We start from the raw sequence: 13,164 nt of genomic DNA on the forward strand, positions 1-13,164 counted from the left end.
AAAGTATGTGCTGTTGACACATCCTACACCAGAGAGCCATATTTCCTATAAGCAGATTATAATGACATTATATAATATTAACCACATCAATACGACAGTGGTAGTTTTCCAGTTGCAATCGAGTCTCTAAAATCCGTGTTAAGTCCTCAGCATTTGAGTCAGAGTCTCATTGAAGAGACAGAATCGAGTCCATGTGGAGTCCACTGTGCGTGAATCCAAGTCCAGTTCATTTTTGGAGAGACGGACAGAAATACGAATGTTTTTGGCCGTCCAGTCGCAAACGTCACCAGAGCGCAGGCTCTGCCAATCACGCTGGTGTCCACCATGGTTTTAATGTCTCCTAAATGTGGACATAATTTACACAACATGACATCACCTGCTGTTGAAGAAGAGCTGAACATCGTCAGCAAGATGTTTAGCGACGTTATGAATCAAACTCGCTTTCCTATGGACTTCCATTCAAAGACGTTTATTTTTAGCAACCGGTGACAACGCCCCCTGGTGGCTAACTGATGTGTAAACTGGATTAATTTTATATCTTAGAATGAATGGATGGCTGTGGACACAGACTGGGGTTAGTGTTTCTCTGTCCATGGAGTTACGGTTAGGGTTATTTTGTAATTTGTATTTTAATGAGATGATGACATTTTGTATCAAAGTACTTCTATATATTTTTGTATTTTTAAAATACTGTAAAAAATAATACTTTCCTTGAAACAACGTGATGGTGTCGTAAGAACACAGATTGACAGGCAGGCGACTTAAATTTGCCCGGACACATTTATTAGTTGGGTATTTGGTAGTTTATTACAAAATACATAATGTTTTTTCATGATTTACAATGAAACAATCAGAAAGCCACCCCTGCATAGGTTGATTTTAAATATACGAGAGCTTTCACAGACTCTTCCGATGAAAGACTGTTGACCTTCTTCGCTGGTGTTGTTTATACTGCAGCGAATATGAGCCGTCCCGTTCTGTGAACTCACTTCATCTGGCCCTTCAACTGTCCGGCCGACTACAGCGAGTAATGTCCTCTCCAAAACACACACACACACAAAAACAGAATCATAAATGGCAAAAAAAAGGTTTCCCCGATAAGGTCAAACCTCTCTGCATTTCGGTAATTAAACTTGGCAGTTTGGAGCAAAAACAAAAAGCACGCTCACATGAAAACGCAAAAGACAAACCTCAGTTTGGAGAATAAAGCGGTCGCAACGTGTTTCTACTTCAACGTTGGAGGTGAGTGGACAAACATACACGGAGGAGGTGACAAATAAAAGCAGACACATGCACAATCATGAATCCACAGACGCCGAGGAGCTGCTGCTGTAATTCTTTATTCCCGTTCGTCCTCTGAATAAAAATGAAGAGGAACGAGAAAAAAATCAATGGCTGTCTCGATGGAGAGATGAAAATGAAGGGAGGAGGAGGAGGAGGATGGGGGGAGAAAAAAAATCAATTTCATCGACATTATCCCGGGGAGTAAGTGTTCCTCCGCTTGTTTGTCTGAGAAGCGCTGAATGAAATCTTTATACCTGAATGAAATGTTTTTGAGCTCCGACGGCAGAGCCAGAGGAAGTGAGAGTTCCTTCTCCAAAAGACGAATCTTTATCAATAAGTCGCATCATTCAAACGTCTGGAGGAGGAGCTCATTGATGAAATGTCCGCACATGCAAAGCCTGATGTCACTCACACACACACACACACACACACAGTTATCCTTTTAAGGACTCTGCATTGACTTCCATTTATTTGGACCAACACATTATCCATAACCTTAACCATAACTAGTTATTGTCTTACCCTCAACTTAACTAGTTAGTCACAAATGAGGTCCTGCCTCATTAGGACCAGGTTTTGGTCTACAGGAGGACTACTAGTCCTGACAAGTTCGGGTTAGCCATAACTTTAAGCGGGTCTTAACCCTGAAAAAAACCCTTAAAAGTTGTGGGACCCAGACAAAATGTCCCCACAAAGTGGGGTGTGTATGTTTGGACCTCACAAAGATATAAATACAAGTACACACCAACACACACATTTTAACCGAATGATAATTCAAATCTTAACCCTAAACTTCATAAATGGTGTTCTGCCTCATTAGGACCAGGTTTTGGCATACAGGAGGACATGGTCAGTGTTTATGACAGAAAGGGTCCTACAGAGGAAAAAAATACCTAAGACTTCAGAGGACACTGACTTACATAAATTTCCTTGAGACTTACCACTGACCTAACCTAACCCTAAACTTAAACAACTTTACATCATTTACATGCAGGGGACTAGGTGTTTGCCCCTCCTGGAGCCTCCACCTTATCGTGGTGGAGGGGTTTGCATGTCCCAATGATCGTAGGAGCTCAGTTGTCGGGCGCTTTATGTCTCTGGTAGAGGCAAACAGGCCCGAGTTGAGGGACTGGACAAAGAGGGGTTCAAAGACCTCACCAGGTCTCCATATCTGGAGACAGGACTGGGGGTGGGGAACAATGGTGAGTGCCTAGTAGTTGGGCCAGGCACATCCTGAAGAGGCAACTTGGGGCCTCATTTCCATGGGCTCACCAGGGGCCATGGAGGTGTGAGTTGGGTGGTGGCCAAAGGCCTCGGCCGCAGAAGCTGGCTCTAGGGACCTGGACGCCTCCCTGGTGAGGTGTTCTGGGCACTGGGAGTAGGACTCGGGGAAGACCCAGGACTCGCTGGAGAGACTGTCTCTTGGCTGGCTTTGGAACGTCTCGGGATTCTCCTAGAAGAGCTGGACAAAGTGGCCAGGGAGCGGGAAGTCTGGGATTCTCTGCTCAAGTTGCTACCCCCACAACCCAACCTCAGATAAGTGGTAGGCGATGGATGGACAATCCTTACAAGTTGTACCTCGATGTGAAGGCCATTAATCAGGCTTTCCAACAACGTAAAGTACAATAACAATTGGTATTATTAAAATAATTGGCTGAAATAGTGTTCGGAAAAGTGAGTTTAGAGTACTCAATGTCTGCCAATAAACCCTAGCAAATGTTACACCCTTTAAGAGTAAAATGTTAAGTTAATGTGATGGCATTTCCACATCTGACTCGCTGCCTCTGCAACATTTGCTTAGTTCAGACATTCATCCTAAAAAAAATTACAGAATTACAGCAAAAAGCCGCGCGGAGGCCGTTCACACTCGCCTCGGAGTGACACGTAATTGGAGTGAATTGAACGGGCGGTTTGACTTCATCTAAGTGCTCCGTGCCATCTCCTCACACGGAGGCAGAGATTAATGAGATCACCTCACAGAGGCTGGAGCAGCCTGATTGTTTGTGAGAACTGCGATCGCAGTTCACGGTCACAGCAGTGATTTTTTTTTTTTCCTTAACATCATGGACTGAAAATTAAGGATAATGCGATCGCTGCTGGAAAATAGCAACGTCATCTTTCACCAAGGACACTCGGGGAAAAATGAGAGAAACACAGACTTTACAAACTATGTGTTGAAATAAATTGGACCTAATTTGTTTTTTTTTTTTAAAACATGTCAGTATTCCACCGTGTCGGAGCCACGACTTTAAAGGTTTGACCGTTTTATTTTCATTTTAGTTTTTAATGAGGACGAAGGAAAACAAGCTCAGCATCTAACAAGTGGCTCATTTCAATGAAATAGGACTAAAAATTGAAACGAAGCAATATTAAGATGAAATACTGTGACCCATAACACGCTGGTGTTTCCTCTGTAAATGAGCCTGAGAATTAGCATAAAACAAACCTCAGGACGGAAGATGCTAAGAACAGTGACACTGGCATAAAAAAAGATTGGGAAAGATTAACAGTTCAGTGGTTAGAAATTAAAAATGATATCTTGATGATCCATCAAATAAAAAAGCCAGGACTCTGACTTTTATTTTTAAAATTTTGTTTCCAAACAAATTTATATGCATCCTCTTCTGTAAACTATATATGTATATATATATATATATATATATATACATATATCTACAGTGTATATATATTTCATATATATGAAATTGAAATGGTGTGCAATATCATCCTAAATATTTATTTAAAATACTTTATACTCAGAATTATGAGACACAACTTAAATCTCAGACGTCAGACTGTTTTCCAATTATTATTATTTTTTTTCATCCTCTTCCTTAATAGTTATAATTATATACATAGTTAACAAAAATCAACAACACATTCTTGGTTGCAAAATGAATCTGTAAATAACAACAGACAGAAAACTAAATAAAAAAAATAAAATAGAATCAAAATGTTAAGTCAAAATAGACAATTTTATTCAAAGTTTATATATTATTAAATGTTGAACTTATATCCTGATGTGATGAACATAACTTAATGTATTATTACCAGTTTTCATTATCATTTTAAAACAAGTGTAGGGCCACAGGACATCTAGTAGGGGGCACATGTGGCACGCGGGCCGCGAGTTTAAAAAGGTTTGAGTTTAAGGTTTGTTTATCACAATCACAAAAAGTGGTGAAAGGAAAAGACAGAAACTCTCAAAAACATCCACGGTGCCACCTTCAGTTTTCTATCATCCCCTTAGAAGCAATAAAAATCTAAATGATGTCAGCCCTGAAACAGAGAGCAGTGCTATCAACAGAGGTTACAAACCATATGAGGCAATATACAGCAAGTTATGACCGGACCTCAACACACAGACACACACTCTGACATCTGGTGTCATAAATCAAGACTTCTTGAACCATGGGAAATAAGAGCAATCACGCTCAGGTCAAAGGGATAAAGGCTACGCAACTCAACAGCTAAGCCCCCCGCGCCCCCATATATATGATTGAGATTTCACGATGAGTAGGCTGCTCCATAATGCTGAGGTTACCACGGCAACTGGGCTGTAAAGCTGCACAGTGTTCGGTACAGTCTGTCTGAGACCATAGGTCAAGGCTTCGGCACATTCCACCTCTGACTGAGAAACCCTGCGGTCGATGTGATATCACAGCCGTGGATGGAGTTCCTCTCCAAATGCTAATCCCCGCAGGGCAGGAGGGACCGGTCGATGACATCGATCCGCTCGCCCATCGGGGGGGCGGAGACGAAGATCCTGCGGTCATATGGATGAGAATCTCTCATCCTCTTTCTTTCCCTCCGTTCAGACTCCTTCCACATTTTGTGTGTCGCTACCGTTTACCGACACTTTGACAGACAAGATTGTGCAAATGTTCGGACCCCGATCGAGATAAATTGGGGTGTTTTGTGGCTGCGCTGGGAAGTCAATATGGCGCGGCCCCAGCGAGTTACCTGGAGAAACTCCCTGCGGAGACTTTAAATTAGCTTGTGCTAACAGACACGACAAGCAGCAAGTTTCCTACGCAGGAAACTTGCTGCTTGTTGTGTCCGCCTCCACTGTGATTCTGCAGTTTCAGACTCTCTAGAGTGTAAAGAATAATTGAAGTCATAAGCCTTGAGGTAAAGGTCAGGACTCGGAGCACTCAGTGTCCCTTTACCTTTGCACTAAATTCAAGATTTATTGAATAAAAATTCAAAAACTTAACGTATGGTATCAAAACTGTGACGAAGAGTTTGGAGACTTGGGACTTGGGATCCACATTTCCTCATTATTCATGAGATGTCTCACAACACAGACGCTTAACTTAAGTGTTATCTTACACTTGTCGAGCATCATCACGTCAAAAATGATCAAGAATCTGCTCTGAAACCTGTGCTCAATGAAGCCTCTGGGAGTCTTTCTTGCCTTGAATTTGAAACTGTCTTTCCGATGGTTCAGTTGGTGCTGTTTTTGTAGGTAATGCAGTGTCTCTTACTGATTCAGAATAACTCAGTTCTAAAGCTTTTCAACCTCAAAAGAAAGTAGAGTAAGTTTCCTTTTGCCACATTTGCCAACTCGCTGAAAGTCACCCATTTTGTTACTTACCTTCTGTGTTTTTCTATTACTTGTTTGGTCTTGTATTTCCTGTTTTATTGTGAAACTTTCATCTTGTTTCCTGTGTTTCTTCACCTTGTTGATTATCTGCACCTGCCCTAATGTGTCACACCTGGTTCCAATTGTCTCACCCACTGTATAAAGTCTCTGTGTTCCCTCCTCATTCAGCATCCTGGTGTTCCCCTCGCCTCTGATTTTGTGTTTTTTTTGGCCTGGTTTCTCATTAAGGGACTGAAAAATCCAAACATGTTTGATTACCTGCGACTGAGGTCGGGTTGGGTCTTTTACCCTCACATGCCAACTGTCCCCAACTACTGACTCGTGCTCTGGACTCTGCCCAACTGTGAATCATGGGTACAATTGTGTAAATAAATCCTGTAGTGTGTCCCCATCTTAAGTTGGGGACACAATGCCAAATGTGCGTCGCATATCGTGGATCCGGGTATACTGGCGCGTCAGGGTCTTGTAGTATCACCAACGGGTGGGGAATAGGAGAACGATGCTACAGCTCCCTCAGTCACGTCTGGTTTGGGCGGGTGATCAGCTGAAAGGTCTGTCGGGCAGGGGAGTCGGGGTGTCAGGCGGTTCGAGGGTCGGATGACGATTTCTTCGGGCGTCGCATGCGCGGAAGTATACCAGGGTCTCGAGTGACTTGATTTCCTGCCTTTGTAGATAAAGTCAGGGTAAACACACCCTCACGTCTGTGTCCACTGGTCAGTCTCTCAGCACCTTTTTATCATCAGTACCTTGAAAAAGGGGGAAAAAAAGCAGCGAGCCGCGAGCCCGGAGGCCGCGAACCATCAAATCAACCAGAGTGTGGCAAGCTTTGTTCTCTGCCCAATTATCAGCCGGGGAAAACAAATCTGTCGGAAATGAGATGTGTGGCTGAGCTATTGATCTGTTTACACACACACACACACACACACACACACACACACACCACATCTGCTGCTTTATTCCCCCTCAGAAGCAAATAAAAGCACTCTGTCCTTTTCCCCGTCCGTCGCTGACATGTCTCAGCGGGGAGGAAACAGCGCCGGCCCTTTGACGTCATGAGGGCCGCGGGTACGTAACCCTCTCCTCCGACTGCTAACAGCATGTGCGATGTGCTCTATTTTTATGCCAGTGCGTCAGATGGACGGACGGATAGATGCCTGTACACTATGTGATCATACATATGGATGTTGGGATCATCAAAGGGAGAGAATGTGTGCCCACACTTTCCTCAGCTGTGGAGGAATCCACCTGAATATTTTAACCCTGTCAGATAAATGACCCAGATAACACAACACGTGTCTGATTATTACTCTACGCTGTGTTCTGTTTGTTCTAAATAAATACGAGGTCATCAGGAAAATGACTTGAAAGCCTGTGTGTGTGTGTTCACTGTGGATTCACAGAAGCCGTGAGATTAGCTGTGCTTGTTGTGACATTATACAAAAGACCAAAAGGACAATCAAAACTCCAGAATCTGTCAAGTTAATTATGTTTTCACAAATTTTGTTTGAAAAAGAGTTTTGAGCTCTCCTCTCCTTCTTCACGTTACACTACACAGGTATTAGTTTTCTTTCTGTTATTTTGTTCCTCGTGATTTATTCACTTAATCTCGTCACACTCGATGTGAACAGAGAGGTTTCAAATTCACACTGAACTTGTGAATAAGTGTGTTTCATGTGTTTGTTGTTTTACACCTGGACAGGGGGTGGGGCATGGAGCACACAATAGTTGCAATATGAAACTTTACCTCTAGATGCCACTAAATCATCTTTCTTAGTATAAAATAACCTTGAGATTGGTGTTTATTTGCGTTGTTGTTGATGTGAGAAGGACGTAAAACAGATTTGCTGTTCTTATAATACCATAGTTTCTTATTTACACTTGGACAGGGAGCATGGAGTACACGATATGTAATATCACGTCAAGTTTGTTAGCTTTAGTCATTCATGTCTGTTTTATTTTGTATTCACCTTTCAGACCCTGACTTCCTCCTCTTGTGTGATTTCCCGCCACTGTGATTGTCTGCCCCGCCCCTGATTACTACTTACTTCCTGTATAAATAGTCCTGGTCTCCCCTGTCATGTCGCCAGTTTGTATTGTTTGGGCCTTGAGTTACGTCGTCAAGGTTTTCAAGCAAGTTGAGATTTGTTTAATCCTCCTGATGAGTGCTTTTTGTTAATGTTTTTGGGCCTCTTTGTGAGCGTTTTTTGTTCATATTCTTACTAAGTAAACCTTTTGTTAAACTTTACATTGACTTTGTGTCGTCCTCCAGTCTCGTGTCTAAAAGCATAACACAATAGTTGCAATTTGAAACTTCGCCTCTAGATTAGTCACTAAATCCTGCATACTTGAAAAAGCAACATATTATTTTGTAGAAGAGCTGTGAACTGTTATCATGGTGTTTTTGTAAACTCTGTGCAAAGGTAAATCGAAATTAAGTCGTTCAACAACGCCATTTTATGAAGCTGCTGCTGTCTTTGTCCCAGTATGCAAACAATAGCAGGGAATCAATACATTGAATGTGAATTTGAAGTCTGTCCAACTGTCCTGTGGCGATATGCCCCCTTATCGTCTTGTCAGTTTTAGACATTTTGTGGTTACCTATGATAAACAGAAACACAGAAACCTCTTCAGTTGTTACCATGTCAAGGACTGTTCCGTGTCTTTCTACACACGCTAACATCCAAATATTTAAAACAGTAATTCAGTTGGTCGTGTTTGTGTGACTTTGAGAAATTTGAGTATTGGTATTTGGTATTATAAGGTTTACTGAAAAAAAAGTTCAACCAAATGTTCAAAACAGTTCATCATTTCCTTTCGGGCATAGTTTGATGGCTAAACAATGAATAACAGCATTTCCAGGAGTGCAAAAACTCTTTATGCTACAGTTGATTGTTGTGCCTTCCCCTCTGGGATTACTCAACAAAATATGCAAAGCAGATTAATTAGTTTTCCAAGGTCATCTGTACAGAAATATGACTCTGTGTGTGTTAGTAAATCAGCAGTGTGTATTACCTGTGGTGTCACACGTCTGCAGATGAGTTGCTGCTCGGGTTTTATTGGTATTTGCTCAGGACTTAACGAGGCTTTGTGCGAGGCTTCATTTGGCCAAAACGTATTCCTGTTTAATCCACAACCTCGAGAAAAAATAAACACAACGCAAGGGTCGGAGTTGTTAGAGCATCTTAGTTCTGGTAGCTTTAACCGGAGGATGTGTGCTGTACCTTAAAGTCCACAGTTCATTTGAATCCAGTCTTAAAAACCACTGTCACACCAACAAAGTCTGCATGCTGACTCAAGATCAGGCTTATGAGCTCTAATCCCCGCGCAACCCTAGACTGATACCTGTTTGTGCCGATATACTCAACTTTTAACTTTAAAAAACTGACGCAGTCACAGAATCCACGTGTGAAAGGACATATGGTCAAAGTCTGGGAATATATAACTGATCATAAGTATACATTAATCCAAAACTAATTCCTGTCAATCCAAGTCATACTATCTGTGTACACACGTGTACAGAGGTCCGCTAGGGTTTGCCTCCGCTTTCGTGGACCATATGTGACGTGCCCTTGTGCTCAATTTAGCGCAACTTGACGAGAACTTGAGAGATGGCAAAGAAGTCAACGGAAACTTGCTTGTGTTTGTGTGCGAAGGTTCAGCACTCAAAGAAAACAAGGAAACAGGAATGAGGATGAATTCCTGCTGAGAAATCGGCGCTACTGGAAAGGAAATGCGAGTCAGCTGTGTGTCCCGGCCCTTAATGAGCCATTAGAAGAGTGTGGTGGTGTTGTTTCTTGTTGTCTGCAGAGACACTGCCCTCTGCTGGTATTACTGGTCTACTCTTTTTTTTTTGCTGTTCCTGGAAGTCCTTAAAACCAGATTAAAGACCAGAGGAGACCGAGTCTTTACACTGACAGCCCCTCGACTTTGGAATAGCCTGCCCTGGTACATCAGATGTGCCCACAAACTCTTGAGACTCTTTCAAATTCTCTTTAAATACCTACTCGGCATTCAAGACTCCTGTTTTTGTGTGGGTTTGTTTGTGTTGTGTACAGCAAGTGCTGCTGTACACAACAGCTACACAGCTATTGTTTTTTGTCTTTGCTGTTTTGTTAATGTCATCATGTAGAGCACTTTGGTCACCGTTGGTTGTGTAAACATGTTTTTCTACATACATTTTGACTTGACTGACATGGCATCTAAGAAACACTAGTTTTTACGGAGACTAAACGCTAAGAAGTCAAAAGGCTGTTCAAAAACCTGAGTGTTTCTGGTAATGGCCTTCATGTGTGAGCAAACACTGAGGGAGAGGATGGGGATGAAGGGCAAAAATCAGCATTTCTCCAACAAAGGTTACGTCCTTACAAGAGCAAAGAGTTTGTAGCGTACAAACTGAGACCTACAGCGAATAACTGAAGACAACTGACAAACTAGCCCTTGAGATCTGTCGTGATGAGTTTGAGCTTTGAATTGTAACAAGCCACCGCTCAATGCTGTTATAAACATGACCGATCATTGCATTCAGATCACATGACCCAAGATGGTTTAATAGGGCTGTCACTTTTTGATCCAAAATTGGATGTCCATTTGGGCTTTTGGTAGAGCATCATACATTTGATAGAAACATCTGAATTTCTTTTAACTTTCAACAAAGTCAACAAAAAGTGTTGTTTATTGTTCATTCACAGAATCATAGACAGACGAAGAGAAGAAAGCATCTTAACAAGAAACAATCACGATCAGGATGTATGAGTCGACATTGTTAGCGAAAGTTTGTTGCGGTTTATTCACAGATGATCTTCAGAGACAGATCACCCAGTTTCTCCTGAAGCAGCTGATCAACTCTTTCACTCTGAGCAACGGTGAAGAGGTTCTTCCAATCACCGATCTGACCTGCAGTGAAAACCACAAACTAGACGTGATCATCTCTTCACATGCTCTCCAAACAGAAAGCTTTTCTTTCAAAAGTTTTCGTTACCTTTTCGCATGAAGTCTCCACTGAACTTGTCTTTTGGCAGGAACTCGTAATTAGCCTTTGAGTCTTTCTTCATCGTCTTGAATGTGGATTTTTCTACGACTTGATTGATGGCGTCTTCACTGAGGGTTCTCCCTAAGAAGCTGCAGATCTTAGTTACTGCCCCCTTCAGGTCCTAAAAAGCAACACAAGGTCAACTGAGCAAAGTCCAACAATGACAAACAAGTTCTTTACAGTACAGTGTGAAGATGATTCTGGATGTGTCAACACAATAAAAGTTCTCACCAAAATCATGTCCTCGTAGGTCAGGAAGAGGATGTCGTACTCGTCTCTCTTTGAATGCCACTCCCTGATGTGGTCAAACCACGATGATGCAAAAACTGTACAATATGAATTGAAGGTCAAGACAATTGGTAAGAAATAATAAATAATAGTCGTCTTAGCACACCTGAGCTAATGTAAACACTTGCACAACTCTCTCTCTACTGTTTCACCCTCCTCCTACTTCATTGGTTCATGGATCAGGTTTATGAGGGCAAAGCAGTTTACTATCGTTAACAAAGTGAGCTCCTGTTTCTAGCTTTTTCTAGCTGTTGTAGAAACATGTCAACTCAAGATGGTGACCTCTGCAAAGCTAGCCCCATATTTTAAATTAAGTGAAGGCATATATTCTGAGGATACAAGAACCTAAAAATATATTTCTTTGGACTGATTAATTTGCTGAAACAGACCTGAGCCTTTGAGAGCGTTCTAAGGCTTTTGAGCAATTATCTACAGTCTCATCCTCGAAGAAAATAGATGCGTTTGTGTGGAAGTATCTCACCGTCGCCTGTCAAAAACTTCTCCAAAAAACTCCCAAAGCTCTCAGGTGTCTCAATGTCAGCCAAGGCTTTACTGAAGTGATAATAGGAGACGGCGACGTCTTTCGGATTCCTCATCACGTAAATAATCTGAAACAGAAAGAACCAACAATCGGGGGTTGATCTGATACACGACGTCGGATAATACCAGAGTCGTTCGCAACAAAAGAACTGCAACTAAAACATAGCGAAATCCAGGCCAATTGTATGCTCTGTCAAAGGTCATGGATGCCCTCCATACTAACACCTCTGTAACTTACTGGCAACCAATAATCTCTAATATTTTGAATTAAGATTGCGGCACTAGTTTTAAACACTAATGGCTGCATATGTTGTCCTTTAACCAAATAAACACCTCTGCGATCAGGTGACAGATTGTTTGGTTAGTTCATCCAATGATTTTTCAAAATGTTACTGTCCCTGCAGACATTAACTTCCACAAAATAAACCACCAACCTTTGCCTTCTTCTTCTTCATGTCTGGAGGCATGAGAGCCGGGGTGAGGTGAGAGGCAAAGAGTCGTGGAGAGGGTCTCAGAGCGTAATCTGGACGATCGTCCCGGTATTCCAGCCACGGCATCTTCTCAAAGTTGTTTGGATATTCATTCATTCCGCCGCTTAGCTCACAGATGGAGATGATGATCTGCTGAGTCCATATGGTGCCTGTGGAGGCGAGTCACAGTTCAGTGAAGTTTCCAGAACATACAACTAAAAAAGAGAGAAGAAATACTGTGAGAGTTGAAACGTTTCACTGACCGGACTTTGGATAAGTGACCAGGAAAATGTCAGAGTCTCGTACTTCAAAGCTCGGGAGGGAATCCAGGTACTCGACAGACGTGACAGCGGTGATAAAGTTGTAGTTCTTGTACCTGCTGAGTTTTTCACTGATCTTCTCCATGTTACTTCTGATTCACAACAAGAAGTGAAATAAATGTTTGGTCCCGAGGATTTCAGTGAGCCAGCAGTGAGAAAAAAAGAAAAAAAAAGAAAAGATTGGACTCTGGACTTAAGCCTTTATCTGTGATACTGACTGCCAGTATATCACTGATTGCCATCAGGAGCCACAACCTAGTCAGATGTGCCAAGACTCTTGAGACTTTCAAATTCTCTTTAAATACCTACTTGGCATTCAAGACTCCCGTTTTTTTGTGGGGGTTTTATTGTGTTGTGTACAGAAAGTGCTGTATTGTTTTATGTCTTTGCTGTTTTATTGCTGTCATTATGTAGAGCACTTTGGTCAGCATTGGTTGTGTAAACATGTTTTTCTACATACATTTTGACTTGACTGACATGACATCTAAAAAACACAGAGTTTTTACAGAGGCTAAACGCTAAGAGGTCAAAAGGCTGTTCAAAAACCTGAGTGATTCTGGTAATGGCCTTCATGTGCGAGCAAACACTGAGGGAGAGGACGGGGATGAAGGGCAACATGGAGGTGAA

At 42.0% G+C, this 13,164-nt stretch overlaps 1 protein-coding gene across 1 annotated transcript; it reads right to left on the minus strand.

Moving 5' to 3' along the window:
* Positions 1–10,544: 10,544 nt before the first annotated feature.
* On the minus strand, positions 10,545–12,820 carry LOC131475526 (amine sulfotransferase-like). Its single transcript, XM_058653721.1, has 6 exons — positions 12,481–12,820; positions 12,182–12,387; positions 11,689–11,815; positions 11,151–11,245; positions 10,869–11,040; positions 10,545–10,783 (listed from the first exon to the last, which is right to left on the minus strand). Exons 1-6 carry the CDS (start codon positions 12,620–12,622, stop codon positions 10,674–10,676), a joined length of 852 nt encoding a protein of 283 aa, XP_058509704.1. The 5' UTR covers positions 12,623–12,820; the 3' UTR covers positions 10,545–10,673.
* Positions 12,821–13,164: the final 344 nt, after the last annotated feature.

Source organism: Solea solea, chromosome 16 (genome assembly GCF_958295425.1).
Source record: "Solea solea chromosome 16, fSolSol10.1, whole genome shotgun sequence".
Classification (NCBI taxonomy): domain Eukaryota; kingdom Metazoa; phylum Chordata; class Actinopteri; order Pleuronectiformes; family Soleidae; genus Solea; species Solea solea.

What these genes read in the sequence shown, in the direction of transcription:
- LOC131475526 (XM_058653721.1), bottom strand. Translation starts at nt 12,622, where the DNA reads ATGGAGAAGATCAGTGAAAAACTCAGCAGGTACAAGAACTACAACTTT. An exon ending in GGTCACTTATCCAAAGTCCG is followed by an intron (nt 12,388 to 12,480) that starts GTCAGTGAAACG and finishes TCGCCTCCACAG; the next exon opens with GCACCATATGGACTCAGCAG. An exon ending in CCTACGAGGACATGATTTTG is followed by an intron (nt 11,041 to 11,150) that starts GTGAGAACTTTT and finishes GTTGCTTTTTAG; the next exon opens with GACCTGAAGGGGGCAGTAAC.